Here is a 27,895-nt window from a genome sequence, read left to right on the forward strand (position 1 = left end):
CAAGCTTGTGCAGTTTAGAGCAGATATGAGATATATTCTGAGCTTTGCCAATGGCCACAATGTTTGGTCTCAAATTGGCGGCAAACAGCCAAAGAAGAGGAAAGCTTGCCATTCCCTCCATCCCAGCAAAGGATGCTGAGAACTGCACCAGCATGCCCAGGGATTCAGCACTGGGAATTCTGACCCAGACTTCCCTTCTCAAGACAAACACAACACTTTATCTGCACTTTTTTCAGACCTGATGCTAGGAAAGCCCTCTGCTGCCTCAGCGCAGGGCAGGGTGTGCTGCAGCATAGTGCAGCCTCTCTCTCCTTTCTCCCTTTGCTTGCCTGTGGCAGCCCGAGAGCCACAGGGTGCTGCCTCCTCCCTGAGGAGAGCTGCAGTCCCATGGCACTCTCCTCTCTGCTGCCATGCTGGGAATTCAGTTGTGCCACAGCCATAACCCCGGGTGAATGGCATCCACAGAAAACAGAAGCTCCAAGAGCTTACAAGGGCACATCCTGTGAGTTCACAGGATTGCACAGTCTGCAATTTGCCTTACCTATGGTACACCAGGAGGTCCCCCAGGAAACTTCAGTCTGATGGTAAGGGTTGTTGTGTGATGGGGACAACATCAGCAATATGCTAATGCATAATGCATATTGCACTACTCAGTGCAGAGGTTTCTAATAGCAAGTAACCATTTAACTTGGAATAAACCTGGCACCTAATCCTGGGACAAATGACTGGCTACCAGATCCTCACTGAGCCAGCTGTTCTCCTTACTGATCCTATTAGGAGAAAGGGAAATTTAAAGGAATAACAAAATCTGAATGAATGGTTCTTCTTGAAGGGAGACATGCACTGCTTGCTCATCACTCACAGCTTTTTCAGCTAGCTAACAGTGCAAGGAACCAAAAGGCAGCTCACTGCTGAGATGCCAGAGCACTGCAGCATGAGAACTGCACAGCACCACCTAAGCTCCCTCACCATAGTGGCACACAGTCCCTGAAAGTGTTCAGACATGAAATAATAACACTGAAAGTGTTCAGACATGAAATAATAACATCCACTTCTTCCTTCTGCCATTGTTTAAACAGTGACCATTCCTTGGACTTCCCCTCTCCCTTCTGAAAATGGTATTTATGTGTCCTGCACCACCTTAGAGATTTCTAGAACAGTGTTTTCCCTTAGTCTTTAGTCATTTGCATTTGGTAACATCTTGGTCTTGGTCTTTGCTTACTTTAAGTCCCATGCTCCCTTGGTTATTTATTTTAGACAGAGAGGAATGATGGTTTCAACCCGGAGACAAATCCCTTGCAGCAAATATCTCCAGGTGTGGGCTGTACTGGTCTCACACCTCCCCACCAAGCCATGTCTAATCCTGTGGCACAGCTGACAGATGAGAGGTGGTGAATTTGCACTTCCCTGCCAGCTGGTTCTGTCCGTGGGCCCAGGAGGACGCCAGGAAGCAAAAATCCTTCCACTTATCCTGGGCTATGCCATTTGCACCAGGCCCTCAGAGAGCCATGGCTGGAAGTTCTTCCAACTGTTTTATTTTTGGTGGTCCTCCTATTGCTGCCACCAGCACAGGAAGAGAGGTGCTGGGAGCCAGAGCCCCTCAGTAGGGTCAGTTTGGGGGCCCTGGGATGGCCAAGCCCCACACTGGGCTCCATGAGCCAGCTCTCCTCTGAACTGAGCTTGGCACAACTTTCAGCAGTGCCATCAAAGCTGAGCCTGAAGGCAAAAGGTTGTACTTGGAGATGTATGGTCAGGACAGAAAGGAAAGCTTGTTTTTATTCTTAAGTCCCTGCAAAAGGTGCAGGAAGCTACAAGAAGGGGTGAGAAAAACTTGTACCCCTTTGCTTTGTCGAAAAATCCTTTAATTCCAAAGTGAGAAGGTATTTCCAGAATTTTGTTAATTTAATCAGGTAACAAAGAAGTCTGCAGCCTCCCTGTGAAGGAAACAGATCCCTTCCCAGCAGGGATGGGTTAGAAACTGCTGATTCATCTGCACAATGGTCCAATCCCAGAAATCCTTTAAACTCATATTACATAATTTCCTACCCTGATCAAATCTGTGGGCAAAGGGGATGAGGACCCAACCACCAGTGTCCCAGTTGGATCTCATCTTGCTGGTGGCACAGCTTTGCTCCCAGGGAAACTCCACAGTGACAGCCACAGCAAAATGCAGTGGGACCATTCAGTCTTTAACAAGCTCCCATGCCCAGCTCATGAAAACACATCCTGACTCTCCTGGAAGCTGGGTCAGCCACAGACACCATTTCTAATCATAAGGATGTGTACAGCTACCTCCTGCTTATCATATATACCTCAAAGATATGTTTGGTTTTGCTGCTGAGCAGTGATATGCGGTGTTTATTGAGGACATAACTCATTGTAAGGACTTGACTATACTTTGTGCTTGACATACAGTCAATGAATGGCCAATGAGACAAAACTAGCTAGATATATGAATGTCCTCCTGCACTGCCAGTGATCTGGCAGGCAGACTGTTTAACTCTCAGGAGCACGTATGCAAAGCCGTATTACCTTGGTGTTGCTGCTATTATTTGACTTATTTAGTCTTGCAGTCTCCATCTGATGGTTCAAATCCAATATTAGCTTTGCTTTGCAGTGTTGCCACTCTTAGAATATTTTTGCTGTCATTTTCACCAAGTCTGTTGTTTCTGAGTCCTGGAGCCTGAAGTATTGCCTTTTTTTTTTTTTTTTTAATCACAGCTTTCATTAAAAAAAAAAAAAGAAAAAAATGTCTAAACTCATGATTATGGTGGAAAGACTGGGAAGGCTCTGAACTCATTACCCATTACTGTTTAAAATTTTATTACTGTTTGGATTCAAGACTGAAAAACTAGAAAGCAGGATGAAGACAATAATTTAAAATATACACTTCATTTTTATGAGATGCTGGTTTACTCTTTTAGTAATTTTTACAGGTAACTTGTGCCAAGGAAAGTGAAGAGGAGAAAATGCCTTTAATGGATAGCTATAAATTTCTCCACTTCTTCTATGATCTCAGTAATCTCTGGCATTTCATACCTTTGCAGTGTACTTTTTTATTCACATCAAGAGGTGGCCTCAGTCAAAACGTAAAAAGGTTATGAGAGGGAAAAGACTTGCACAGCTTCCAGCTCAATTTACAAAAAATCTCCACTGTGGGTTCTGCAGATAGGGGCAGAATTAAACCTTCAAGAGTGCATTTTCATCAGAAGGTGCAGAGAGGGAGGGCAAGGGAGCCCCTGGCCAGGCTGTGCCCTACTGTCAGTCCGAGACTGTGGGTCCAGGGCAGGGGTTCAGAGAGGGTGGTGGCAGTGGCCTGCTGGCCACGCCAGCCTAGCAAGGGATGAGGAGCCTGCACACAGCCAGCAGAGGAAGCCAACAGATCCTAATGGCTCGGGATAAGCATTAGAAGTCACAGCTGGAGAGCAAGCAGCAAGGATTGCTCTGAGTAGTTTGGCTCTTTTTCTCAGTCCTACAATCAGGTTTCCTGAAGAGACGCTAAGATACTAATTATGCACGGGATTTATTTTTGCAACTAATTTTTTCAGCTGTCTAAACCACAAGGATTTATCTTTTCTCCGAACAATTTTCAGAAAAATAAAATCTAAAAATGGTTCAACTACAAGTCATCAACTGAGGGACAACTATTAGTGCTCGGAGCGGCAGATGTGCGTACATTTACATTTCCATCTGTCTTCTTGGTAGCTACAGAAAATCGCTAGATATGATTTTTCTTTTCTAATCTGAAGTGGAGAAGCTTTTCTAGTCAATACCATCTTAATTCTAACACCTTGTAAATCTGCCTGAATTTGTTCCACCGAGAGAAGCCCACTCTTGTTTTTTGGGCTGACTGCTGCTGGATGACAGGACACCTGGGCGGCAGAAACCTCTCTGCGCAGCCTGGTGTGCGGCAACAAGATCAATTTTTCATGATGGGGAAAAAAGAACAAAACTTCTCTCTTCTGTCTGATCTTGCATCAGTTCCACCACGGGTGGCTTTCTCCATGCACTTCAGATGTCTCCATGAACACCCTTCCATCTTTGTACTGCTTCTCAGGGGGCTCTTGCCAAGCAGAAGCCTGAGGAACAGCCCCTTCTGCGCCGCAGGGAAACCTTAATAGCTGCAGGTTCACAGCCCACGGTCTCACTTAACAACTCGGCTCCTCCTTCTGTCTTTCAATAAGAAAGAGGGGGTTCTCTGGCTGCAAACCCCAATTTAAAGGCAGGGCCTTGTCCCAGCTTTTAGGAAGTACAAGTGTGGTCAGTGGGGAGCCCTGGCAGCTCTCCCTCAGCCCTGTGGCACTGCCTGGGGGTGGCCTGGTCTCGGTGGCTGTGATGCACAGATGTCCCTGGCCTCCTTGTGGGCTCTCCCTGAGGGGTGATCCCCCAGCACACATAACACATCCAGCCACCTATTGAAAACACCTGTCCTCCACGTGTTCTGTTTGCTAGAGGGGAAGCAAAGTCTGACCTTCCAAGGCAGGAAAGGCAAGGCAACACGGGATGCTGGGCATTCTGAGCACGGGCTGCTCGGCTGGCAGGGAGCATCACACCATGGAGTGAAGCAGGAGGGAGAGCAGAGGGGCCCTGTCCTGGCTGGTGCCACTGGAGCAGGGCCAGGGGTGGGGGGCACCAGGGGGATGTGATCATCCTCCCAGGCACAGGCAACTTTAGGACTTCTGCTCCAGGCGCTGCCCAGCGCCTGCGGGAGAGACCAAACCCTCTTGCCTGCAGGAATCACTCTGAGGAGCTGCTGCTGCTGACACTGGAGCTCAGGGGGGTTTCTGCACACACTTCCACACTGTCCTTGCAACGTGCTATTTACCTTCCCTCTTCCTTGGCTGTGCCTGGATCTTACCTGCGTATCTTAATTCTCATCTGTTTTCGCATAAGATACATTTTAGCCCTGCAGCATTGTGCTGCTATGACAACAGGCTTGCACTTCTGCTGCTTTCACACCCTTGTTTTTCTTGTATTAGGACTCTTCCCCTCATCTTACAGCCTTGCTCTAAAGACATGACTTCATCCTTTATTTTGTTTTCAGCAGAATGCACTGTGTGTTCTATTGCCTGTTTCTCAAGAAGTGTTTTTAGCGCCCGAGCTACCCTGAGAAGGTGGAGACCTACTACATCCATTGCTAGATCCACAGCTGACTGCCTGTGTCCAGGCATTCAGGAGTAGCCAAAAGTTTCTGAAAAATGGATACCTTGTGTTATTAAGGATTGCAACAGACCCAGCTTTCAATCACAACCCCCTTCCACCGACTTTGGAAGTAATGGTTAAAGCGTGCCGTGTTTGTACAGCAAAGCAGTTGGGAATACCACAGACAAGGGAACGTGGTTATTTCTAAACAGGGTTGTTTCCTCCACGAATTTCCTCACACGTACAAAGTAAGTGAGGAAATCCGTGAGGACCGCAGACAGAGCGTGCCAACACACACGTTAACAGGAACAGAATAATTAGGGAGCAGAGAGAGGAAATAAAACCCCAACAAGTATGAGGTCTGCAAGATTTTGGAGCTAAACTGTTTTGTTCTGCAGCAATCAGAAGTTCTGAAGTTCTTAAATAAATGTGTCCTTAAACAGAAATAACTGAGTTTACTTTATTTGTGTGTACAAATACATATTTAGTCAGCTACCTAGATCAAATAATGGCCAGTTTAGGAGAGAAGCAATCTATAAGCACTACAAATCTGTAGTTAGTAAAGGTTTCTTTAAGAAAAAAAAACCCTTGTCATCTACAGATTTTTATAGAAGGAAACTGCAAATACAATCCCCTTCAGTAAGGCGTGTTACATTTCAATCCCTTTTCATCTTTATGTCTTGATATCTTAAGCGGAGTTTTTGCCAAAAAAATATTAGTACTGTGTTATTGTTATAAACACAGTAATGGAAATGGAAAGAGAATATTTTTCTGCAAAAAAGGGTAAATCTTTAATTCAAAAAAGTCTTTAGTACGGCGCAGCTAACTCACTGTAAGCATACAGGAATAAACAGAATCAGAAGGATCGGTGTGTCAAATTCTAAGTTCGAATGTATTTTCTGAGGTTCAAAAATCTGTCAAGGTCTGTATTCCCACGAGTTTGTATAACTTTAACCTAACAAGTCTCTCGCTGCAAGTGAAAATATCACCATGAAAGGATAGGGGGGCTGTTGTAACACTATTTTTAGGTGGGATTCTAGGTTTTTTAGAGAATTTCTACAGACCTTATATAATCATCTGAACCTCTGCATGATGGTCCACATCAAGTATCCCAATTATTTTTGCTTTTCTAAGCACTCATTGGAAATGCAGGGGTAAAAGCACACTTTCTTCAGTTAGGGGTTTTTACCTCCTACCTCTCTCTCTCAAAAGACAAATCTTGAGGAAGAAACGTCCTGCACAACAACAGCACAGGATGCCAGTTACCTATGCTCAGCTATAGAGCAGGTACTGCAGCAAGTAAAATTTCATTATTGTCCTCCCACAATATCTCAGTCTCAGGATGCATCTCTTCCATATCTGAGATTCTACCAAGGCTTTTTATTGGAACACCTATTCAAGACCAGAGACAGGATATGTTTAGATTTCTCCCTTCTGCAAATGACTATGGCAGCTGGAAATGCAATGTTGGGATGGCAGGCCTAGAATGGTGTAAGCACTTACAGGGAGCTATGAGAACGATGGATAGAGATTTACACAAAAATAAGAAATAAAAGAGTACTTGGCATCATCTCAAAAGCAAAACTATTCTGTAAGGGAGCCACACACCTCTCTGCTAAGGAGGAGAGCCCCTGTGTGGAGCAGCTTGTGCGTCCATCAGGACCTGGGGCTGTGCTGGGAGCAGCCAGTGTGGCGCTGGCAGATGTGCACTGACAGTGGGAGCCCTCCAGCAGCTCCTGCTCTGGGAGCTCTGCCTGAGACCTGGGCTGAGACAGTCCTGGGGCTGAGCCTGCCCAGAACCCCCTCCCAGCCAGCAGCAAGGGATCGTGCAGCACTGGCCATGGGGACTTGTCAGCCTGGTCATGTGCCCACCAAGAGCTGCACTGAGCTAACCAGAGTGTGTTAGAGATGTCACCATAACAGTAATTTCATTGAATAATGAACTGACTTGGATGTTAGACTGATGAACTTTTGACAGGACCGTCTATGTTTCAGTTTCCACTGCTCAGAGCCCAAAATTTTGTATCCCTTTACTCAGGAACAGTAACAGAAGATGACTTCTTCCTCTGCCTAGATCAGGGAAAATCCCCTTTCCTTGGCACATGACTGGGGAAGCTGTAGCTGCTCAAGGCTCATTCTTCTCCCTCTCTGGCAGATGAAGTGGGATATGGCAGGCAAGGAAACCAACAAGATGTGCTGCAAGAGCATCCTGCATCTGCCTGGGGCAACCATCCTCCTGTGCCTCCCATCCTCCTGCTTGTGGGTGGAGATGCAGCAACAGCCATGTGGGAGGAGCCAGCATCCAACCTGACATTTATCCCGAAGCAAAACCTCTCCCTTGGGGAGGTCATCCTCCAGAAAAGGAAAGAAAAGCAAAAGCTGCCGTGTTGGTTCTCTGCCCTGCCTGTGCTTCCATGGCAGCTTCAGAAACGTGAGTGGGATTTACTCTGTGGTTTCACCCAGGGCACTAATTTACAAGCACAGTCCTCTGAGCTGGTTGGCTCTGGACTGCGGCTGGGGCTGCCTTTGCTCCCTTCTCCCTTTCACAGAACCAAAGGTGTATAGGAAAGCCTTGATGGCCACCTTTTCCTTTCTCCTTCCCTTGGTGGGCCCTGTTAACTCAAGATGATGTAGGCCTGCATCACCACAGACAGAACAATTTTGGGAGCCAGGAGCCCTCCGTCCTGTTTGCTGTTCTGCAGCCCATGGGATGGGTCATCCCCAAGGCTGGACAGGCAGCTGCCTGAGCCTGCCTCTGCCCACAAACAGAAGCATCATCAGGAACTTAATCCATTCTACACAAAACATACTGGAATTAACTAGATAAGTAGAGAGTTGGAAATAATGCATCAGACATGTCTAACAATGTCTAAACAATCAAATGGCAATGGTGTTCATTATCTCACTAAAAGAAAAATAATATTTTTCGTGAATTTTGTCTATTAAAAATGGGGCTGTGTTAAATACTGACAGAACTTTCTAAGTTATACCTCTCTTGCTGACGTGATAAATCTCATGCAGAAGTTTGCCTGCAGAAAGATTCTGAGTACCATTTATTTGTGTGTCACTCTGCTATTGATAAAACTACAGATCTCCAGAGAAAGCAGTACAGAGAAAAAATCCATTATCATTATTGTCCTATGACTGAGTAAATGCGCATATACTGGATGCAAATGCAATTCACAGTGCAAGAAAATGAAGGAATGAAAATAATTTCTCTGGAGTTTTCTCATTCACCAGTAACATTGCTGTTACTGTAGTTAGTGAGTTGACACTCATTAAATGTTTGCTCATTACTGTTGGGTAATATGTCAAAAAGATAACAGAAAATACTGTGTGGCTCTGTACCACAGTTCTGTATGTGCCTACAGTGGAAAATAAATATAAATAAATTCACTGTAACAGTTATTTCATTGTTTAGTAAAGAGAGAGGTCTCCCTGAAATCTCTTACAATAGGTGTTTGCATCTGTTTTTTCATTTTAGAAGAGACACTCCTTGAAGCGATAAAGAAGAATTAACATTGGCTTTTATATGGGCTGACAGTTTGACATTCAGGGAAAAAAAAACCAAACCAATGCTGAAATCTTTTGGGCTTCCACAAGGCAACAGCAAAAATGTGCAGGATTGAGCTAGCCACACCTTTGCTTATTTCAAAATGTTCCTTTCCTTTCTCTTGAGTGAACTTGACCCTCTTAACACTCAAGTTTTTGCATCTATCATCCCTGTTTTTCTTTCCAGGATTGCTCAAAACTACTGGGGCATAAACTAGAGCACCAGCTTGAAGAAAGGCAGGTTTCTGACATGTTATGATCTATAGCACAGTGAGATGTCCTGTCAGACTGTGACTTGCACACTCTGTGCTGCTCAAGTGGGAGGATGCTGCCCGCTCTAACTTGAACCGGCAGCACAGGCTGCACCATGCCTGCAGTCCACAGCTGGGCTGGATTTTCTCTTCATCTATGGAACCGGTGCTGGTGGGCTGGGAGTGGAGGGGAAAAAAACACTACCCACTAAAAATAAGCTGCTGAGTTATGTCATTTGCCTGGATGAGCAGAGAGAAGAAGGTTTTGTGGTACCCCTCTCCATGCAGAAGTGCAGTCCAGACACAGCAGCAGCCCCTTAAACCATTCTCGGCAGCCTGATAGACTGGTACCTAACTATTTTTGAAGTTTGAGTTTATGAAAGCCCGAGATGCCCTAACTCGGGAGCACAACTGCCATGCGAGTGGAGAGACACCAAAAATTATTTAAGCCAGCCAGACTGCCCTTCTCGCTCACCCAAAGCAAATAAAAGCAAAACAGGGAAAAAAGAAAAAGATGGGGGGTGGGGGTGGAAAAAAAAAAGCAAAAAAAAAAGGAGGGAGAGCGCGGATCCCGCGGCGCGGGCGGGGAGCGGGGAGCGCGGTGCCGGCTCCCGCGGCGGGCTGGCGTCCCAACTGTTGCAGGGAGGTGACCGGGGAGCTGCGGTGGCAGCGCCCGAGCCGGGCGGGCACAGCACGGCATGCGCGGCTGGGTCCGTGCCGGCGGCAGGTGCGGGGAGCGGGGCGGGATGCGGAGCGCCGGGCCGGGCCGGGGAGCGATGCTCGGGGCCGCGGGACCCGCCGGGGTTACCTTGAGGATGAGATCGGTGTGGTGCTGGTCCAGCATGTTGGCCTTGCGGAAGGAGGTGATGATCACCCGGCCGTACCTCCCAGGCGTCTGCAGGTCGGAGTAGAGCCGGTGCTTGGAGCGGTTCACCGGGAAGAGGCTGTCCACCAGGTTCCTCTCGATTTTGGCCAGGCTGTGCGTGGGGGCCAGGAGGTGCTCCACGCTGTCCTCCACCTGGTAGCGGCTGAAGCTGGCGCCCAGCAGGATGGATATGAGCACGGGTGCCGAGGCGAAGAACACCGGGTGGCTGGCGACGAAGTGGCCGAGCCGGGAGAAGGACGTCCCCAGCCCCCTGTGCAAGACCTGCCGCAACATCCTAGTGCGGAGGGCGCGCAGGAGAGCGAGCGCCGCGCCGGGGCCCCCGCAGCTCCCCCACGGCCCCCTCAAGACCATGGGGCAGCCCCGCCGGGCGCCGCCTCCCCGCCGGCCGCGGCTGCGGGGGGCCGGGGGCGGCCGCCGCGCGTGTGCGTGTGTGTGCGGTGTGTGTGCGCGCCCGCCCGCCCCTGTGCGTGCGCGGGGCGCCTCGGGCGCTCGTCCTCCCGCAACGCCGCCGTGCCCGAGAGGAGTTTCCCAGCCCCTCGGTGCCCGACTTCCCAACCCGCCGTCCCTCGCCGCGGAGCGGCGGCGCGGACGGCCGGGGGGTGTGTGTGGGGGGGCAGCCCCGCCGCCGCCCCGCCGCGGGAAGGGGAAGGGGCAAGCGCCGCTCCCCGCCCCCGCCGCGGAGTTTGCGCGGGAGCGGGGCTGCCCGCAGACTGCTGACTAATCCCCCGGCCGCGGCAGGCGAGGCGAGGCGGGGCGGGCGCGCTGAGCCCTCCGCGGCGCCCCCGCCGCCGCCGCCCTCCGCCCAGGGGCGCGGGGCCACGCCGGGCGGCGCCGAGCTCGGGGCGGCGGGCGCAGCGCCGCGCCTCCCGCCGGGGCCCCCGCCCGCCCGCCGGCCGCGCTCGGGACGCCGCGGCGCGCCCCGCCCCGCCCGGCCCCGCCCGCCGCCGCCGCCGGCACCGCCGCCCCCCGGACGAGGGGGCAGCAGCGCGGGCTGCCCGCGGCCCCGACGGGCGGGCGGGTGGCGGGCCGCGGAACGGCCGCCCCCGGTGGAGGGGGAGTCGCGTGTGTTTCGTGGGGGGCTTTGTTGCGGGGACCCGCCGCCAGAAACGCCCGGGCGCTTCCCCCGGCCACGGGGGCCGGCCGCGTCCCGGGGTGCCCGACGGCGCGCCCCGTTCGGTCCCGCCGCACGGCCACCGCGGCGGCGCCGGCAGCGCGGCACAGCCCGCCGGCCCCGCGCCGCCCGAGTGGGCATGTGCGAGCGCCGCACATGCCCATTAGGGAAAGAGGGTGCCGGCGGCGGGGCTGTCCCTGCCCGTCTCACGGTCCCCGGCCACCCGACATCGTCTCCGGAGCTGCCCCGGGCTGCCCCGGCCGTGGCCCGCGCCGGGAGCCCCGCGCCTGAGCCCCGCACCTGCCGCTCCATGCCGTGCCCGGGCAGCGCTCCCCTGCCGCTCCCCGCAGCGCGAACCGCAACCCCGGCAGCGGGTGGGTGAGCGCACTGCCCACCTGTGTGTAGGGACAGACCGGATGCGATTCGGGGGCACGGCCTCGATTTTAAACACAAATTGTATCTAAATAACAGAAACGACCACAAATGCTCTAGCTGTTGGCGTATTTGGGCACGCTGATTCCTGTTATCTGGCCCAGGCTGCTGCTTCCCAATCCAAAGGTGTTGGTAATGGGAGTCCAGTTACTCCGCAGGCCGGTGGTTGTACAAATCTGAGGCAAGGAAGTTTCTGTTTGATAGCTGTTACTTGTATTGCTGCATAAAACGGCAGTGCCTCCCTGTTTTGGTTGTTGATAGGCTGACAACCTAGGGTCATCCTCCCTTTTACATTTCAGTAGTGTCTGACCTAAGCTAATGTTTTGTCATGGACGCTTCATGTACAAAACCTTGACATCATTCCTGTCTCCTCACAGCTAGGTCACACAGCTTGAATGCTAAACTCTTTCCATGTTTCACTTGTAATGTGGCGAGCAAGCGAGTGGCTTGATTGAGCACGGCCAAGGTCAGAACCAACATCTCCTGGTTCTTCCTGCCCAAGGCCAGGAATCCCTCCAGGAGTGATCTGCCTGTGAGGTCAGTGCAGCTGCACCCACAGTGCCCAGTGCAGGGATGCTGGGTTTGTAACACGATCCTGCCCCTGCTCGGCTCCACTCCCACAGAGGTGGGTCCCCACTGCTTGTATCAGTCCTACGTAAGTTTAAGAAAGAAAATCCAATTTGAATATATTTTAAAGAATATTTCAAAGGCGAACATACAAGCACAGACATGGGAGAGAGCTGGACCCGAGTTTAGGTGACCATTCACTGTTAGGTCAGGCTCAGAGCCCTGGTCTCTTGTGTCCCAGTCCAGCACTTTCCCCTCGCTGCCATGACTGCACACGGATCTGAACACAGGCTTACCCACCTCTGTGTGTCAGGGGAACGTCAGGATGTGCCTGGTGCTCTACATCATTAGCAACAAGCAAAGAACTTTTGTCATTGCTGCAGGCAGTATCATCTGTGCTGGTTTTTTTGGGTCTCCATTAAAGATATTTTATCATTATTAAAAAGGAAGGGAGGTTATTAATTGTTTCAGTAACCATCCAGTGGCCAATGCACAGTTCTCCAGGGTATCTCAGGAAAACTAGTTTGATGATCTGACATCTAACCCAGTTCTCAGCACATTAACTTTGGGTAAGCTACAGGTGACCCCAGGAAGACTCAAAGAATCACATGAACCCAACCATTAACAATATATATATATGCATTTTTGCAGGGGTATAGAGGAAAAAACTGATGCATCAGCAATTCTGCTGGAGGTTCCCCTGTCTTCCCAGAGCAGTGTCAGTTTTACTGCCTGTTGTAACCAGCATCAGGCTGCACTGTTAGCTACAGTGGAAATGATGTCTTTCCAAAGAGAGTCACAGGATTTCACTCCACAAAATTCTTCCTCCCTTTGGCCCAAATAATTGCCCTGCCTTTGGCTGTGGGGTTGTCTGTGGGGAGGAACATACAGGGGAATGTTGACATGTGCTACTGGAGCTCAGCTGTGTTCTGGAGCTGCACTGAGTACATTACAATGCTGCAGGCACCCTATGCGTGTTCCCAAGCCAGCAGGGAAACCTGCCTACTCCTGACTTTGCAGGTGGTGAAATCACCTTGCTACTGAGCATCGTTGCTCTGGCACTCCAGAAATTGCCATCCAAATGTGTTCTGTGGGATTGTGGTTGTCAGGAGGGGAACAGCTGGACACCTCCCACAGCACTCTGTGGAGACCAAAGCCTGGTGAGCTCTTGCCTGTGTTGTAGGGGAGAGCTGGCAGCACAAGCTGCAGTGAGCACTGAGCTTCCCCTGCTCTGCATCTCCTCTGGAGCAAAGGGAAGGGTAGGATTTCTGTCACGTATGTGTGCCACTCTGCCACGGCTCTGAATGGCGCTTTACAAAATAGATAATGATGTCTCATTGCTCCAGAGAGTTCCCAAACTAAATTAAGAGAGAATGATGGGAAGAGATGGCCATACAATGAGGTGCAGATGCTGGGAATAGGGATAATGAGGGGGGAACAATATGATTATGTCCTTTCAAAGCAAACGCCTCAGGGTAGCTACTTTTGGGGACAGAGTATAAAAGGGAGATGGGGAAGATGTGACTCAAAGGCAGCATCTGCACAGGGTTCCAGTCTGCTTTCAAGAGCAGATTTGTCTGCTGGGGAGCATTTGTTGACTCTCAGATCCCTGCAAAAAGACTGCCTTGACCCACGCTCAGAGGCTCTCAAGGACAAACAGGTAATGTGAATTAGCATGAGGCCATGGTGTCATGGTCAACAGCAGCCCAGGCCAGAGGGCTTGAGAATGACTTAAACATCCAGAAATGAGCATATCTTTATGCATCTGCTCAAATCTTGTTATGATGGGAAGTTTTAGAGAGGAAGAAGTTGACAAGGTTTTATTTAAAATAACTTCTTTCTCTTAACTCCCCAAAAGTGGTCCAATGAAAGAAAAAACTGAGAGAAGTGATGGAGGAGGGCATTCCTGGTGAGTAACTTCAGATGAGTGAAGAGGGCCTAGGGGAAAGGAAAGGTGTCAGGAGCAGCTGGGATGGCTGTGGGAGGTATGCAGAGAATCAGGGTTTTGCATTGTTTAGTTAGGCATGAGGAACCACAGAAGATATTTTAGGAGCATGTGCAGGGGATTTAGTGCTGCCAGTGGGGAATGTTTTTTGCAACAGGGCACTGAGCAAAGTGTAATGCAGGTTCCAGCTGGATCTTGGAGACAATGAGGTTAACCACAGTGAGGAGATGGGTAACAAAGGCTTTTTTTAAGAGAACTAAGAAGAAAAATTTCAAGGAGAGTTTAATAATTATGGTTAGACTCTTAAGGGCTGCAAAACAATTTTTATTGACATTGGTTATGTCGTGCTCATTTATACTGGCTCAAAGTCTTGCTGGTGACATGGAAAGACCCTGTGCTTTGTGCCAAGGGATCAAGACAACATGTAGCCAGTCCAGGATGACTGGGGAGAGGAGAAGTGGCTCTCATTGCATCACCCGACTAAACTCTGCTCTATATTTCTTGGCCTCAGGTCTGGGACCTGGGCCAATGCCAATTAAATTGGTGAGGGCACAGACAAGGTTAATGATAAAGTTAATCTCCCATTGCTGATTGGTGAGGGATCCTCTCAACTTGCAACTTTTGTCCATTTGCAGTTAGCAGAAGAATGAAGCAGAAGGAGGCATCCTCCTTCTTTCCAGCTGGGTTTCATCACAGTAGGAATATTATACAAAAGTATCACTCTTTTTGCTCTTATGTGCTGCATTTCTCCCAGAAGGATGACAATTTTCTTATACTAAAAAGGACTTTCTAGAAGAAACATTGGAAATGGCAAGCTGGTCCCAGTGCAGTTAGTAGTTTATATTTAATCAATGAAACTTCACTTGCCTCTTTTCCTCTCCTCAGTCCCACCTTCTTTTGGCTGGGACCAAGGAATGGGGCATCATGGGCACAAGCAGCATACTCAGAGCTTAAGAACCCCAAAACTAAGGTGACTTTTTAAACTGTGCAACCAGAGAAAGAAGAAATTAAGTAGAGGAACAAAGCAGCATCACAGGCTGTGTATTCCCTCTCTACACCAGTCCTTTGGGTCCTAAAGGATGGGGCTGTCTCAAGAACAGCTGCTTTCTTAACCCAGTGTACAAACCAGAACAATACCCTGCGAGGGATGGCCACACTTTTTGCAGTCTGCACCCACAGATTTCATTGCTGGAGTTCAAGATGGCTGATTTCTTACCTCCCTCAAACAGGCTGCTGACAAAATCAGTCACGTTGGAAGCTTTCCTTCAGTGTGTGCAAGCCCCTAATGTTCACCAAACGGAAGGGAAGAGAGGGACAAAGATGAGGAGGAGCTGTGGAGGAGCCCTTTGCTCTCCCTGGCGCCCTGACGTGCTGCCACCCGTGACAGGACACACACCCTCCACACATTGCACTTGCTAATGCAGATCTTGGGAGAATTCACAGCAACTGAAATATCTTTTTGCATCTGCTGACAGGAAAGAAATCTTCCCTCCTGCTCCTGCATGACAACATCTCTTCTTTGCAGTCTGTCCTGTAAAATGCAAATATGTAAATGCTCCTCTCTGGCCTGTTCCTCCAAGTGGAGAGAGAGATATACAAAAATGATGTAAATCACCAAGAAATATGACAGCTGGCACCTGATTCTTTCCCAAGTGCCCTGGTGGTCACTCTCTGGCAGCTCTTTGCTGATTCATGAGGGCTGCTAAAGGAAAGCATGTGTGACATCTTCTACAGAGTGTAATAAAAGGAGGAAAGTGCCCTGTGTGGCTGGAGCTGTGGTCTGTCTCTGAGATGCTCCATTAGCCTGCTCCTGGCAGTGATGATACAAAAACTAGAAATCCCCAGTTGTGCCATTAATATGAATAGATTGAAAAAAAACCTCTGGAATGTGACAGGGAGCCAGTGAGCCTGTTCTTTTTTCCTTTTCTTATTGCTTTTTTTTTTTTTTCTTTTTTCTTTCCCTCTGCTTGTATGAAAGATCAGTAGAGGGGAAGGATGGATCTGTTCCCTTGCATATTGGCATAGCCTGCACAAACCCACAGCTCTGCTTTTATTTGAGCTCCCCCATATTTTGTTAGATCCAGATTTGTTTCTTAAGCTGAAACCTTTGGGTCTCTCTCTGGCTATGTTTTTGACTCCACTCTCTGATATTTGTGATTGACCAGACTATTTATCATGGCCTCTCCCCTGTTCATTTTAAAAGAGTGTCTGCTGACACTTCTGCCAGATCTAGGGAAAGGTCCTTCCTTCACCATAAATAATAATGGCCTGATAAAAAAGAGTCCTTCCTTGCAGAAAGATGGATTAAGTTCTTGTTTTGAATTGCAGTCTGAATGGTCCTGGTGTACTGAAATGTTACAGCTAATATAAGCAGACGAGTCCATTTACAGCTTTCATACTACATTTTAGGAAACAAAACAAACAGATGACAACACAATAAATCTGCTTGGTGTCTTGGTCTGGTTGATGTTAACTGAGTGGAGTTGTATTAGATAACTGGGTGATGCAGCTTTCTAAAAGAATAGGAAATGCACAAATTTTATCAAGAGCATGAATTTGTCTAAATAAGAGGACAGACTTAAACAACATATCCTTTGGGAAAAATGTCTGTGTGCCAATGAAGAAGCATTGCTATGTATGTGTTACCCTGGGTGCACAATTCAAAGTTCTTACTGGAATAGCCCTGATTATTCTGATATTGGAATACTGCTAGAAAAGGAATTATAATATTCAGGGTTCAAGGGACCAAAATAGAAAAGAGGTTTCATTTGTGGGTAAATTATTTTAAGAAAATAGGTATTTTCCATTTAACTATCACAGTTAAGTGTATAAAATCTCTACTTTAAAGGTAAAGCACTGCTTTAAGAGACAAGTTTTAGTATAAAACAAAACATTAACTGGGAGTTTAGTAAATATGTCTGGAGATACTGGGATTTTTGGCAGAGTGCAAGTCCTAGAATAGTGTGAATGCTTCTTTTTGTTTATATGCCTTCATACAAAAATGGGCAAAAGAAGTAGGTTGCAAGTGAAAGCAGAAGAAAACACATGGAGCTATTAAAATAGGTTAGCATCTGATTTCAGATTTAGGAATGAATACATACATATGCACACATAAATGCACATGTATATGTGAATATATACATACACTGTATTTACGGAACATATTAAATGCTTGTTTATATATATTTTATATATATTTACAGAGGCTTAAGTAAAAGCAGGAGATGTTTGAGTTGGACATTAAAAATGCTTTTTGATGGTGACATTTTTCTAATAATAATGTGGAGAAGGGTGCAGCCTTTCCAGTACTAGTGGGTTTTAAAAGCAAGCTGGATAAATGTAAAAGGTGTGACATAAGTATTGCAAATCCCACTTTGGTGCAGAAGAATGGACTAGGAATCTTGGAGGACTCTGTCAGACAGCATTATTTTCTGTGACTCCAAGATATGGGCAAAGAATAGGTTAGATGTCACACTTCCACATCTGATGAAGCATAAGAAAAATAGCCTGTGATTTGTGGATGCAGAGAGACTCATTACTGAGCACAGTGAACAGCTCCCTCTTAGCTCATCTACTCTGTATTTCAAGAGAAAATGTGGGTTTGATGGAAGTCCCTGGCAGAGCAGCCAAGTTGTGTAGACAGGCCTGATCAACCCATTTCTCCCCTGCTTTACTTCTTTATATTCTGACTTACATCCCCTTTACAGCCTTTGGCTAGGCTTTGTGTCTCTAAAGCTGTTAGTAAAAACAATCATCTAAATATATATTACAGATGTACAGCTTTGGGACAGCACACTGACTCAGAATTGTCTTCATACTGCTCTGTCACACTATTCCACCTGCATCTAGATTGCATATTGAGTCATATTGACAGTGTTGTTGGCTATAAAGTAAGAGACCTTCAGTAAAGGACATTTTAAAAAACCCTGTAATTTTTCTCCAGTCTTTCAGAATGTCTTTATGGACTGGTATCAGATTGAGTAGATTTTAGACAATATCACAGGGGTTTTGCATCATTTATAGGATGCAGCATAGATGACAGACCAAGGACTGAAAGCTGCTGGAATCAGGTTCTACAAGTGCTGTGTTGCTGTAGGAAATTCACTTTTACTCTCTCCTTGCCTCAGTTTCCCTGGTTTTAACACTGGGATGATAAAGGTTGTGTGCCTCTTACAGGGAGTGGAATGACTATAGTCAGCAATTTAACAGCATTTAGGAAACACAGTATGATAAACCAGTGCAGAGTTTTATTCAGAACCCTTACTGTAAGATCATCCTTAACATTACACTTTGTTATGTTTTATCACTGGGTTTTTTTTTTTTTTATGTTGTCATGAGCCAAGAAATAGAATGAATTGTAAAGGGGAAGTGAATTTTGCCTACTCTTTAGCCAGCCCATTTTCGACTTCCCACAAACATGGATCCCAGATGGCCATTGTTACAGCCCTGCACCAGTGCTCTCTCAACAAATACCAGAAAAATGCACCAGGGATGTGTTTGTCAGCAGTTTGGATGTACCTCTGTGCTGCTGTACCTCTGTGCTGCTGTCCTTTCTGCCTGTCACAAACTCATCTTTCCCCTGCACTGCTGTAAGTACCCATGGATGAAGACAGGAACTGGCTATCATCAGGAGAAAAATAGAAGAGGAGCTTCTTAGGACCTTCAGGAGGCAAAACAAAAGACAAAACAAAACAGCCGCATTATCATAATGCAAGGGATTTGCCATTCTTACACCCCTTATATTAACACATGTTCACTAAAAACCTACCACAACCATATTAAAATAGCTCCTAAAGTGTCCCATTACTTGCTTACCCCACACTGCCATGTAAAGAATATGCAGGACAGTAGGAGAAGGTTTCTCAGAGTACTGTATTTAGGGTGAGACAACAAAAAAAACAAGCCTGTTTTTATTTTTTAGCACTAAAAGTCTCTCATGACAAAGCATGATTGTACAGTGCTGGAAGAAACCCACATTAGTAATTCACAGGTGTACCTTTTATGAGCAGGTGAAATGCATGCAGTCTTTGAGAGAGATCAGTTGTTCTTAAGGCGTACATTTTCAGTTCAGAACCATCAGATGATTAAGCAGATGTGTATTGAAAATAAGAAAACATTGGATTCCTTTGTGTCTTACATGCTTTTCATAGGTCTGGCTTGATTTTCCAATTGTTCCTGATGTTTCTGGGATAAAAAGAGAAGCAGGGAATTATCCTACTGTATGATGCACGTTTCATCTTCATAGGGTTTTTGGGCTTGCTTTCTATGAAAGCTGCATTCCAAGCAGCTCTTTCTGCTCATGAATATAGAATTACATTACTGTAAATGTTACATGTTGCTTTACATTTTAATTGAGGAGCTGGTGTTCTACCTGGGTAAGTGCCCATCAGCATTAGATGACACACAATTAAAGCAGAGTGTCTAAACCTAATTTTCTAAGGCAAATGTTTAAAATCACATCTGTGCCTATTTTTGGATCAAAACCCCTTATCAAGCTGTACACTGGCTTTCCTTGCAAATCCGAATGTGCAGACCATGGCAGTATGAATCATCAGCCTGCCTCTGATCAGCATTCAGGGTATATTCTGGTTTGTGTATAATACTAATTGAGTTTGGCTTTGTACCTGAGAGCACACACTTTATTTTGACTGCATGGGAATATCATACAAGGAAAGACTGTTCTATATTTCAATGAAATTTACTGTACATTTGAGGAAATCATTACGAGTATTTTTTTTTCCCTCAAGGCTGCTGCAAGCTTACATTTTGGTTCATGGCAGATGAATTCTATTTCTAAAACTAAAATCAGTGTTTCATTATTCTGTAATACTTATGTCACAGTAGTACTTAGAGCCTTCTCTTGCTGTTCCTGTAAAATCCTTCCAAAATTCAGTATATCATAATAATCTCCAAAGTCACTATTTGCACATGCTAAGCAGATGGTTCCTAAGAGATGGCTGCTTAAACCACACTGTATTTAGCATGCTCAGTTTGGGGCTTTGCAATTGCTTTTTTTGGAAGCCAGGGGCTGCTCTGGTCCCTGGCAATTCTGAGAGGTTCAGGGAGATTGTTTTCCTGGGTTTCTTTTTCTTTTTCTTTTAATGCATCCTTCTCTGATATGATGGAAGGTGAATTAGCCTGACTGAAATGGAGAGGAAGAGAGGTGCATGAAGATACAGAAATCTTAGGCAGTTGATGGAGAGTAATGGTGCAGAGGGGATCTGGGACCAGCAGATGGGATAAAACAGTGAGAGGATGAATCCTGGTCTTGAGGAGCACATTACTTACAGGAGTGGAAAATGAACAGGGAGAAGTGTCTTTCCCCACCACCATACATCACCCCTCTTTGTGCTCCTGTGTCTCTTCTGTTGCCAGAGAAGACTGGTGACAATCAGAGTAAAGGGAGAGTTTTATTCTCCCTTGAAAAGTTTCCTTCTCAGCTTGTGAGGTCAAAGCCTCTATATTAAGTCTCCAGATCTCTCAGTGGGTCCTCTGGCAATAATGCATTCAGGGACTCATGTAGGGGTTGGGAAACCATTTGCTATAGAGACATCTGTCCCCATCCCCGGCCCCATTCCAGAATTTATATGCAGATATGTATTAAGGAGCATTCATGCTGCAGAGTCAGGCACTGAAATGTTCCATTTGGGACCTAAATTCAGGTCCCAAAATGACATTAATTTGGCCTTAGTGTAAATATACATTTTACTTGCGCGCTGACACACTAGCTTTTTTTAGGATTAAGCCATTCATTTTCGGTGTCCAGGGTCAATTAAGGAAGGAATCAGAGCTGCATATGGAATGAGTCTGTTCCCTGGAGGCCAGGCCCTGTGTCTTTTGCTGTAGGTGCTGGAATCTTGCTGTGACTGGAACGAGAGGAAAGAAGATTTAAAGAAAAGACTCAGGAGTCACATAGCTGTACAGCCTCTTGCACATCAGACTTTGTCCTTGCCTCTCACTGCTATGTCTGGCTGCCTGAAGACTCATATTTGAGAGCAAGGAAGCAGAGTTTTGTCTGGGTAAAAGTATGGGAGGAAAGGGCTTGAGTGGAGAACAGCTGCAGTAAGGTGGGTGAACTCAGCTTTGGCTTCTGAATTTTGTTATCTGTCTTCTTGTCAGGGCTGGGAGATCCTCTGAGTGAAAGAGAAAATCAAGATAAGTGACACTAATGCCTGGGTCACTAATCTGTAGCCAGAGGTCCAGGTGGCATGGAATGACCTGGACAAAGGTGAAACCAGCTGCAGCTTGATAGAGAAAAGGGAATAGGATATGAAGAGTGGCCAGGCTTTAGCACAATCAAACTCACAGATGTGAGAAAAAAGGTAATGAAAAAGGGAAACCTTCAGTAAGGTGTTGTTGAGGGTGGAGAGTGGCTGCTAAGCTCCAGCGTCTCCTGGTAAAGCTTTGTAATTTCTTCCATTTGCCGAGTGTCTGCTGCTTTCAGCGTTCTTGGGGGATGCCACCAGCCCGCTGATGCATCAGCCACAGACTGTAAACAGGGGATTACCTGGGAAAGAAAGGAGTCGATTAATTCTTGTAAGGAAAACAGCGCCTTCCATTTACACTGACTGTGATGTTGTGGGGGTCCCCATGCCTCCAGCTCTTGGAAGGAGCCTGCAAGGGGCTCGCTGGCTCTGGGGAGCACTCGGCCAAAGCTGGCCGTGGAATGGGGACACGTCCCCGCCTCTGCCGGGCACAAGGTGCACTTGTGTCCTACGTCCGTATCAGATCCCGAACATTCCGCTCTTCCTTGCTCTCCTTTCCTCTGCCCTGTTTCCCTTTTCCCCTCGCCTCAGACCCGCTGTAGGCTCCCAGGGCTCCTCCGCCGCCTTCCCCGCGGGACGAGAGGGGAGCGCGGGGAGGGAGGAGCGGGCAGCTCCCGGTGCTCCGGGCACTCCGGGCACTCCGGGCACTCCGGGTACTCCGGGCACTCCGGGGAGCTCCGGGCACTCCGGGCACTCCGGGTACTCCGGGCACTCCGGGTACTCCGGGCACTCCGGGGAGCTCCGGGCACTCCGGGCGCTCCGGGTACTCCGGGCACTCCGGGGAGCTCCGGGCACTCCGGGGAGCTCCGGGCACTCCGGGCACTCCGGGTACTCCGGGCACTCCGGGGAGCTCCGGGCACTCCGGGCGCTCCGAGCACACCGCGCATCTCCAGGTACACTGGGCAGCTCCGGGCACTCCGGGCAGCTCCGGGCAGCTCTGAGTACATCGGGCAGCTCCGGGCACTCCGCGCACTCCGGGCGCTCCGGGCAGCTCCCGGCGCTCCGGGCACACCGGTCAGCTCCGGGCAGTCCGTGCTCTCCGGGCACACCGGGCAGCTCCCGGCACTCCGGGCACACCGAGCAGCTCCGGGCACACCGGGCAGCTCCGGGCAGCTCTGAGTACATCGGGCAGCTCCGGGCACTCCGGGCACACCGAGCACTCCGGGCACACCGGGCAGCGCTGGGCACACCGGGCAGCTCCGGGCAGCTCTGAGTACATCGGGCAGCTCCGGGCACTCCGGGCACACCGAGCAGCTCCGGGCTCTCCGGGCACACCGGGCAGCTCCCGGCACTCCGAGCAGCTCCGGGCGCTCCGGGCACACCGAGCCCCCCGGGCTCTCCGGGCGCAGCGCAGGCGGCGGGGCCGCGGGGCGGCGGTGTCGGGCAGCGCTGCCGGGCGCTCCCGCCTCGCCCCGCCGGGACCGGCACCGCGCAGGAGCTGCCGCCGGCCGCGGGCACAGCGCTGGTGTGGCCCTTTGGGAAAACCGGCCAAAACCCCCTGAAACAGCAGCTGGTGGGGCTGGCGCGGGGCTGCGTGAAGCATATGGGTGTTACCCTGCCAGCATAGCGAGCATGAACTAATACAGCATTTCTGCCCCAAAGAAAAGGTCCGGTTCTGCTCTTTGGGGTTTTGTTCACCTTCCACAGATGGAAGAGCAAGGCAGGAGGTGCAGGCAGCCGGGGAGTGCCCAGGTGCGGCACTGGAGTGCAGGGAGTCAGAGGATTCCTGAGCAGCAGCGGCAGCAGCAGAGTCTCTGAGCAAGTGTCAGAGTGTCTTGGCAACAGTACAAGATGTCTGCAACTTTCCTTCACTTATGCAGAAAACACGTCGTGTAGGCAGTGCAGTGGTGCGTGAACACAGCAGTGTAGGCTTGGGTTTGAAATATTTGCGTTGAAAGCAAAGGCTTGTTTGGTTGGTGTAGGGAGACTGAAAATTTTGTGACAGAGGCTATGGCATTTCTCTCCCTGGCCATTAATTGGTTGTTACAAATCTGCAGTGCAGTAATTCTCTCTCTCTCTCTCTCTTTTTTTCCCCTTTCCCTCTCCTTTCCTCTCCTTCCAATTATTTATTCTGATAGTAATATTAGTTTTCAGTGGTGTAGAACATGAACTAGTTTCTTTGGTAACCAAGTCGGTTATACACCCACACAAAGTTAGAATCTGCTAGGTGCAGACATTTTCTCTCTCAGAAAAGATGTGGGTTTTGAAAAGCACAGCAGTAGGGCAGCAATATATGTCTCAGGGAGTTGTTTCAGAAGTCCCATATACCATATGCAGATTTATATATACGTCCTGGCCTTTTGTTTGCACACACATATGGAACTTGAATATACTACCAATGTATTGATTTCTCCAGTGACTTCAGGATTACATACTTGTCCCAATATTTCATTCTTCCCACTTTCTCCCTCACTCCTACCCACTTGCAGAGAATAGTTGGCTGTGAAAGAGCATGCAGTAGGGGTACAGCATGGGTGAATAAGCCTGCAAATACATGCTGCATTTTTTCTTCATTTACTTGGTGCAAGTAAAAATTTGCCCAATTTCTTAATCTGTCCCCTGAAATTACAGAGATGAAATTCAGCAGCTTTTGTAGGTGACTTCTTTTTAGTGATTTAAGTAAAAAATTGACCTTTCTATTTTATTGGATTTTGAAAGCAAATAGCTACATGCAGCTTTAAAACCAATTTGTGAGTATGAATTGTAACAATTAATGTGACTAATAATCCCTGTCATATTGTCTTGATCATGATCAGTAGTTTGGTGTATAGCAGAAGCAGAAACTTATAGACTTTTGCTGCATTTTTCTCTAGTGACACATTAAATCCTGACAAAATTAAAATGTACATTTTAAAATATACTTCTCTTGTTCTTGTATATGAGGCAGGAAGGCACTAGTACCTGAGTACTGAAAAGAAGCTATAAATAGAGACTGAGCCTGGCAAGGCCATTTCATTGCTCTTGTCTGAATGAAGTGTTAAAAAGGAAACAATAAATAGGTAAGAGTGAATTGGAAGTCTTACTTTCCTTCCTTTCCTGTTCTGAATCATCAGTTATAATAGTAGTTATGTTTTTAGTTAAATATGGTTTTTATGCTAATGTAATGCCTTTTAACTGCAGTTCTTCCAAAGAGGGAAAAGCCTGACACAAATACAGAGAGCACCTGAAAGTGCTCTTATGCAGTACTTGTTATTTCATAATAACCCTTCCTGTGCCACAGCAAGGTACATAACAGGCAGTGCAGTTCTGCACTAGAGAGCTGGAAAGGTTACATTTCACACTTTTCAGGAGCCTGATGGAGATCGAGCTGGGTGGTGCACAGTAAGCACTTTTTAGAGTACTGTGTGGTTAAAATTTAATCCATTATAAATAAAAGGTAATGAAAACATTAATGGCAAGGAAAACCTGACTTGAAGCAAACTGACACTTATTGCTGTTTTCCTTTGGATCCTTTATTGTCATCCCGTGGCCACATCACTTTCCTAAGCCTGCAGGGAATGTTTTGCTCTGGTCTCCTGCACATTCTGCTGTCTCCTCCTGGTGCCAGACAGTCCTTTCTGCAGCATCTTTCCCAGGCTCTTCCTGTCTCTCATTGCCATAGAGACAGTGTGTGCCTGCTAGAGGCACTGCAGAGATGTGCTCGGTGGAGCCCAGGCATGGCTGGGGAAGGCAGGCCATGGGCAGACCTGGAGGCTTGGGGTGCCATAGAGAGAATTTTGTGCCCAGGTTCTGATCTGCGTAGCTATTTCAGTACAGAAGGGCAACACACTCCAGAAATGCTCCACAACTGAAATGAGCTCATGGGGTCCAGCCAAAAGGATTAAGGAATTAATTCCCAATGCCTTGGATCATCTGAGGCATTTTTGTTAAAGATGATGCACAACTTTAGTTCATATTCTCAGTAGTAACCAAAGGGATGCTTGGAGCAGGAAGGCTGGGATTGTAATACAAGGGGTAAGCAAGGACTCAAGGCAGCTTTGATTCCTGTCTGTGGCCCAGCGGTTCTGTGTGGTTCTGGCCAATTTGTTTTCCTTATTTTCTTCTTTTCAGATTAAGGATGTTTATTTTGTTTTTTCCGTTTGTAGGGTGAGAGCCTAAAGTCACCATCTGACCTAATCTCCATGCACATACACATTCCACATTTGATTCAGAATCAGGCAGTTGCAGCCCTGAGCAATCCACAAGCTTGAGCACCCTGGGTGCCTTGCCATGGACTTGTGGCATCCTTCCATATCCTGTGTGGAGAGGCAGGCTCAGGCCAAGGTGCCTCAAGGCGTGGTCCATCACCAGGTCCATCACCAGGTATCCCCAGTCCTCTTGTAGTAACATTGGCCCTTTGGGCCTGAAGTGCAGCTGGAGCAGCAGGAGTGTAGGTGCCAAACACCTGGTGACAGTGTTCGCTGAGAAGGAGCATCAGCTCAGCTCCAAAGCTGAAGTTGCCCTGCTGTACCAGCAGTGTGTTGGTTACTCCTGTGGTGGGCAGCAGCTGCAGGGCAGAGTGCTGTTTCTGCTGAACTGGAGCAGGCCCTCTGCAATGTTTGCCTGTGGGAGAAGAAGTGGTGGGAAAGAAATGGGGAGCAGGGTGAATGATGCCCCCACTTTCCCCACCTGGCCATGGCACTGGGGACCCTGGGGCAGAACAGTGCACCAGGGACAGAGCCAGAACATGTGGTGCGTCTGTGTGCAGGCTCCTGGTGCACAGACCCTTGTCCTGTGCTGGCCAAGTGTTGTCCCTGATGGTGAGACAAGGTTAACAAACATGCACTGAGGCTAATAAAGCTTGACTCTCAGTGGGGCTCATTAGCTTCTCTACAGCAACATGGCAAAATGAGTGGCAGCTCTGCAGCTAAATCACTGGGCACAGTCCCATGCAGAACTGCTCTGCCTTCCCTGTCTGCTTAGGGAGCATCTCCTATTCATGCAGCAGTGACAAAGTCGTGAGGACAAGTTGCCTTTGAGGAGTTGAGGACAAAGGTGGTGCCCATCATTATTGCTCTTTCTAAAATGATAGCTAAAAATAGCAAAGGCCATAATTTACAGATACATTTTCATATTAACACTTTCAGCTCTGGTTAGCCTCATTTTCCTGCTCTCTCCTAGTTTCTCCATCTCTTCATGAAACATTTCTTAGTCCACAACAGCCCTTAAAAATGTATAAGGATATGTTAGCATGCGGGCTGCATGTTACTGGTGGTGAAGATAAACCAGCTTGGAAGAAAACTTGATGTTAGGTGCACAAAGAAGGTGGAGAGAACCTGGGCCTACAAGGTGGATGAGCCAAGGGATTTCTAGGGAGAACATAAGTTTTCAAAAAAAGGAAGGGATAGGGCTCAGTTCCTCAGTTTTATGCTCCTAGCCTTCTCTTGTGAATTAGCAAATGAAATTCCTTGTACAGCCCCAATACAGAAAAGCTCCAATGTGATTCTTTATTACTTTTGTGTTTGTGTCTATGTGCTTATTTTTGCTTATTTACTGAAGCCAGAACTGTTGTGCTCACCCTGAAGGTAAGGGATGGAGGATGTGGCTCACTTACCTCAGTGTGTGGAATCCATCTCCATATGGATATCCCTGGGTCAGCCCTGGGTTTCCTTTGGTTTGGAGCCTCTCATTGTTCAGGGCTGCCAAACAGCACCTGCTCTAAGTGAAAGTGCCTAATGTCACCAAGGAGAGCTTTACAATGCTTTCATCAAAACTTGGATTAAGCTCATAATAATGTCCTTTATGTGCTGCAAGTGCATTAACACACTTCTCTGAGACAGAGCCTGCTTCCATTACTCTGGTTCCTGTGGCACACAGGAATTATTGCCTCCCAGAGAAGTGTTAAGTGAAATGTCGCCAGGGGATTATCACCTCCCTTCCCTGCATGTTTTGCTAAACTGAGCAGGAGAAAAGGAGCTCCCAGTGCCCTGCTAGGAAGCCTTGAGGAGGAGCTCTGGTTTGTAGTTTATTTTCAATAAGGGGGTGAGAAACATTGTTTTGCTCTGTGGTTTTCTGGTATGAAGGGCTGTTCCACAGCTCACTTCCAACACTTCTAGCTGCCTTTGTGGAAAACAAGGCATGGACCAGGAAGATTCACCTAATTGAAGCTGTCCCTCTCCCCATTTCCTAATATGCTTCAAACATGTCTCCAATGGGGTTTTACTGATCATACATTGCTTACAAGAACCAATGGTAAATTTAGTTGCTTTACCTTTTGGGTTCATTGTATTTCTCATCTGCCAGCCTCTGCTATCAGCACAAGCAAGATCTTTGGTCTTGGAGGTTTTTTTCCCACCCTGGTCACTCTCATTTTCCCTAAGATGAATGTGCTGTACTGTGAATTCTGGTTATTATTCACTGTGATTATTGCATAATTGTGATTTATGCGAACCAGTGTTACCTCAAAGAAGGTGTGCGTACTCCCCAGCTTGTGTACACAGGCCGTTGACAGCATGATTAAAAGAGTTGACTATGAAATTTTATGATAATTAATAAATTAATTAATTCTGGAATGTATTTCAGATGTGAATGTATTTCAGCTGTGGTGGCAGGTCATCATAAGATGTTTTCTACAGTAAATAATACTTGGAATGAAGATACATGGTTTTAGGCAATGATATATTAAAATCTAATTGTGGTGCAATGCTGATGCCATTTAAAAAGGTTAAGCATTGAAAACTGCATTTGAGCCAAGCTGAAGGGCTTGCTTCCTCTTTAGCTTGTTTTTTTCCCATGTGCTCCCAAACACACAAGGAATCTGATGTG

General features: G+C 47.7%; 1 protein-coding gene across 1 annotated transcript in view; it reads right to left on the reverse strand.

Annotated features, from left to right (window-relative positions):
• The window catches only part of PTCHD1 (patched domain containing 1), a 34,431-nt gene extending 24,283 nt beyond the window's left edge, over nt 1–10,148 (reverse strand). The window contains exon 1 of the mRNA XM_063182456.1: nt 9,754–10,148. Coding sequence (XP_063038526.1) covers nt 9,754–10,104 — 351 coding nt within the window. The 5' untranslated portion in view covers nt 10,105–10,148. The remainder of the gene's footprint in view (nt 1–9,753) is intronic.
• Nucleotides 10,149–27,895: the final 17,747 nt, after the last annotated feature.

This window comes from Melospiza melodia, chromosome 2 (assembly GCF_035770615.1).
Source record: "Melospiza melodia melodia isolate bMelMel2 chromosome 2, bMelMel2.pri, whole genome shotgun sequence".
Classification (NCBI taxonomy): domain Eukaryota; kingdom Metazoa; phylum Chordata; class Aves; order Passeriformes; family Passerellidae; genus Melospiza; species Melospiza melodia.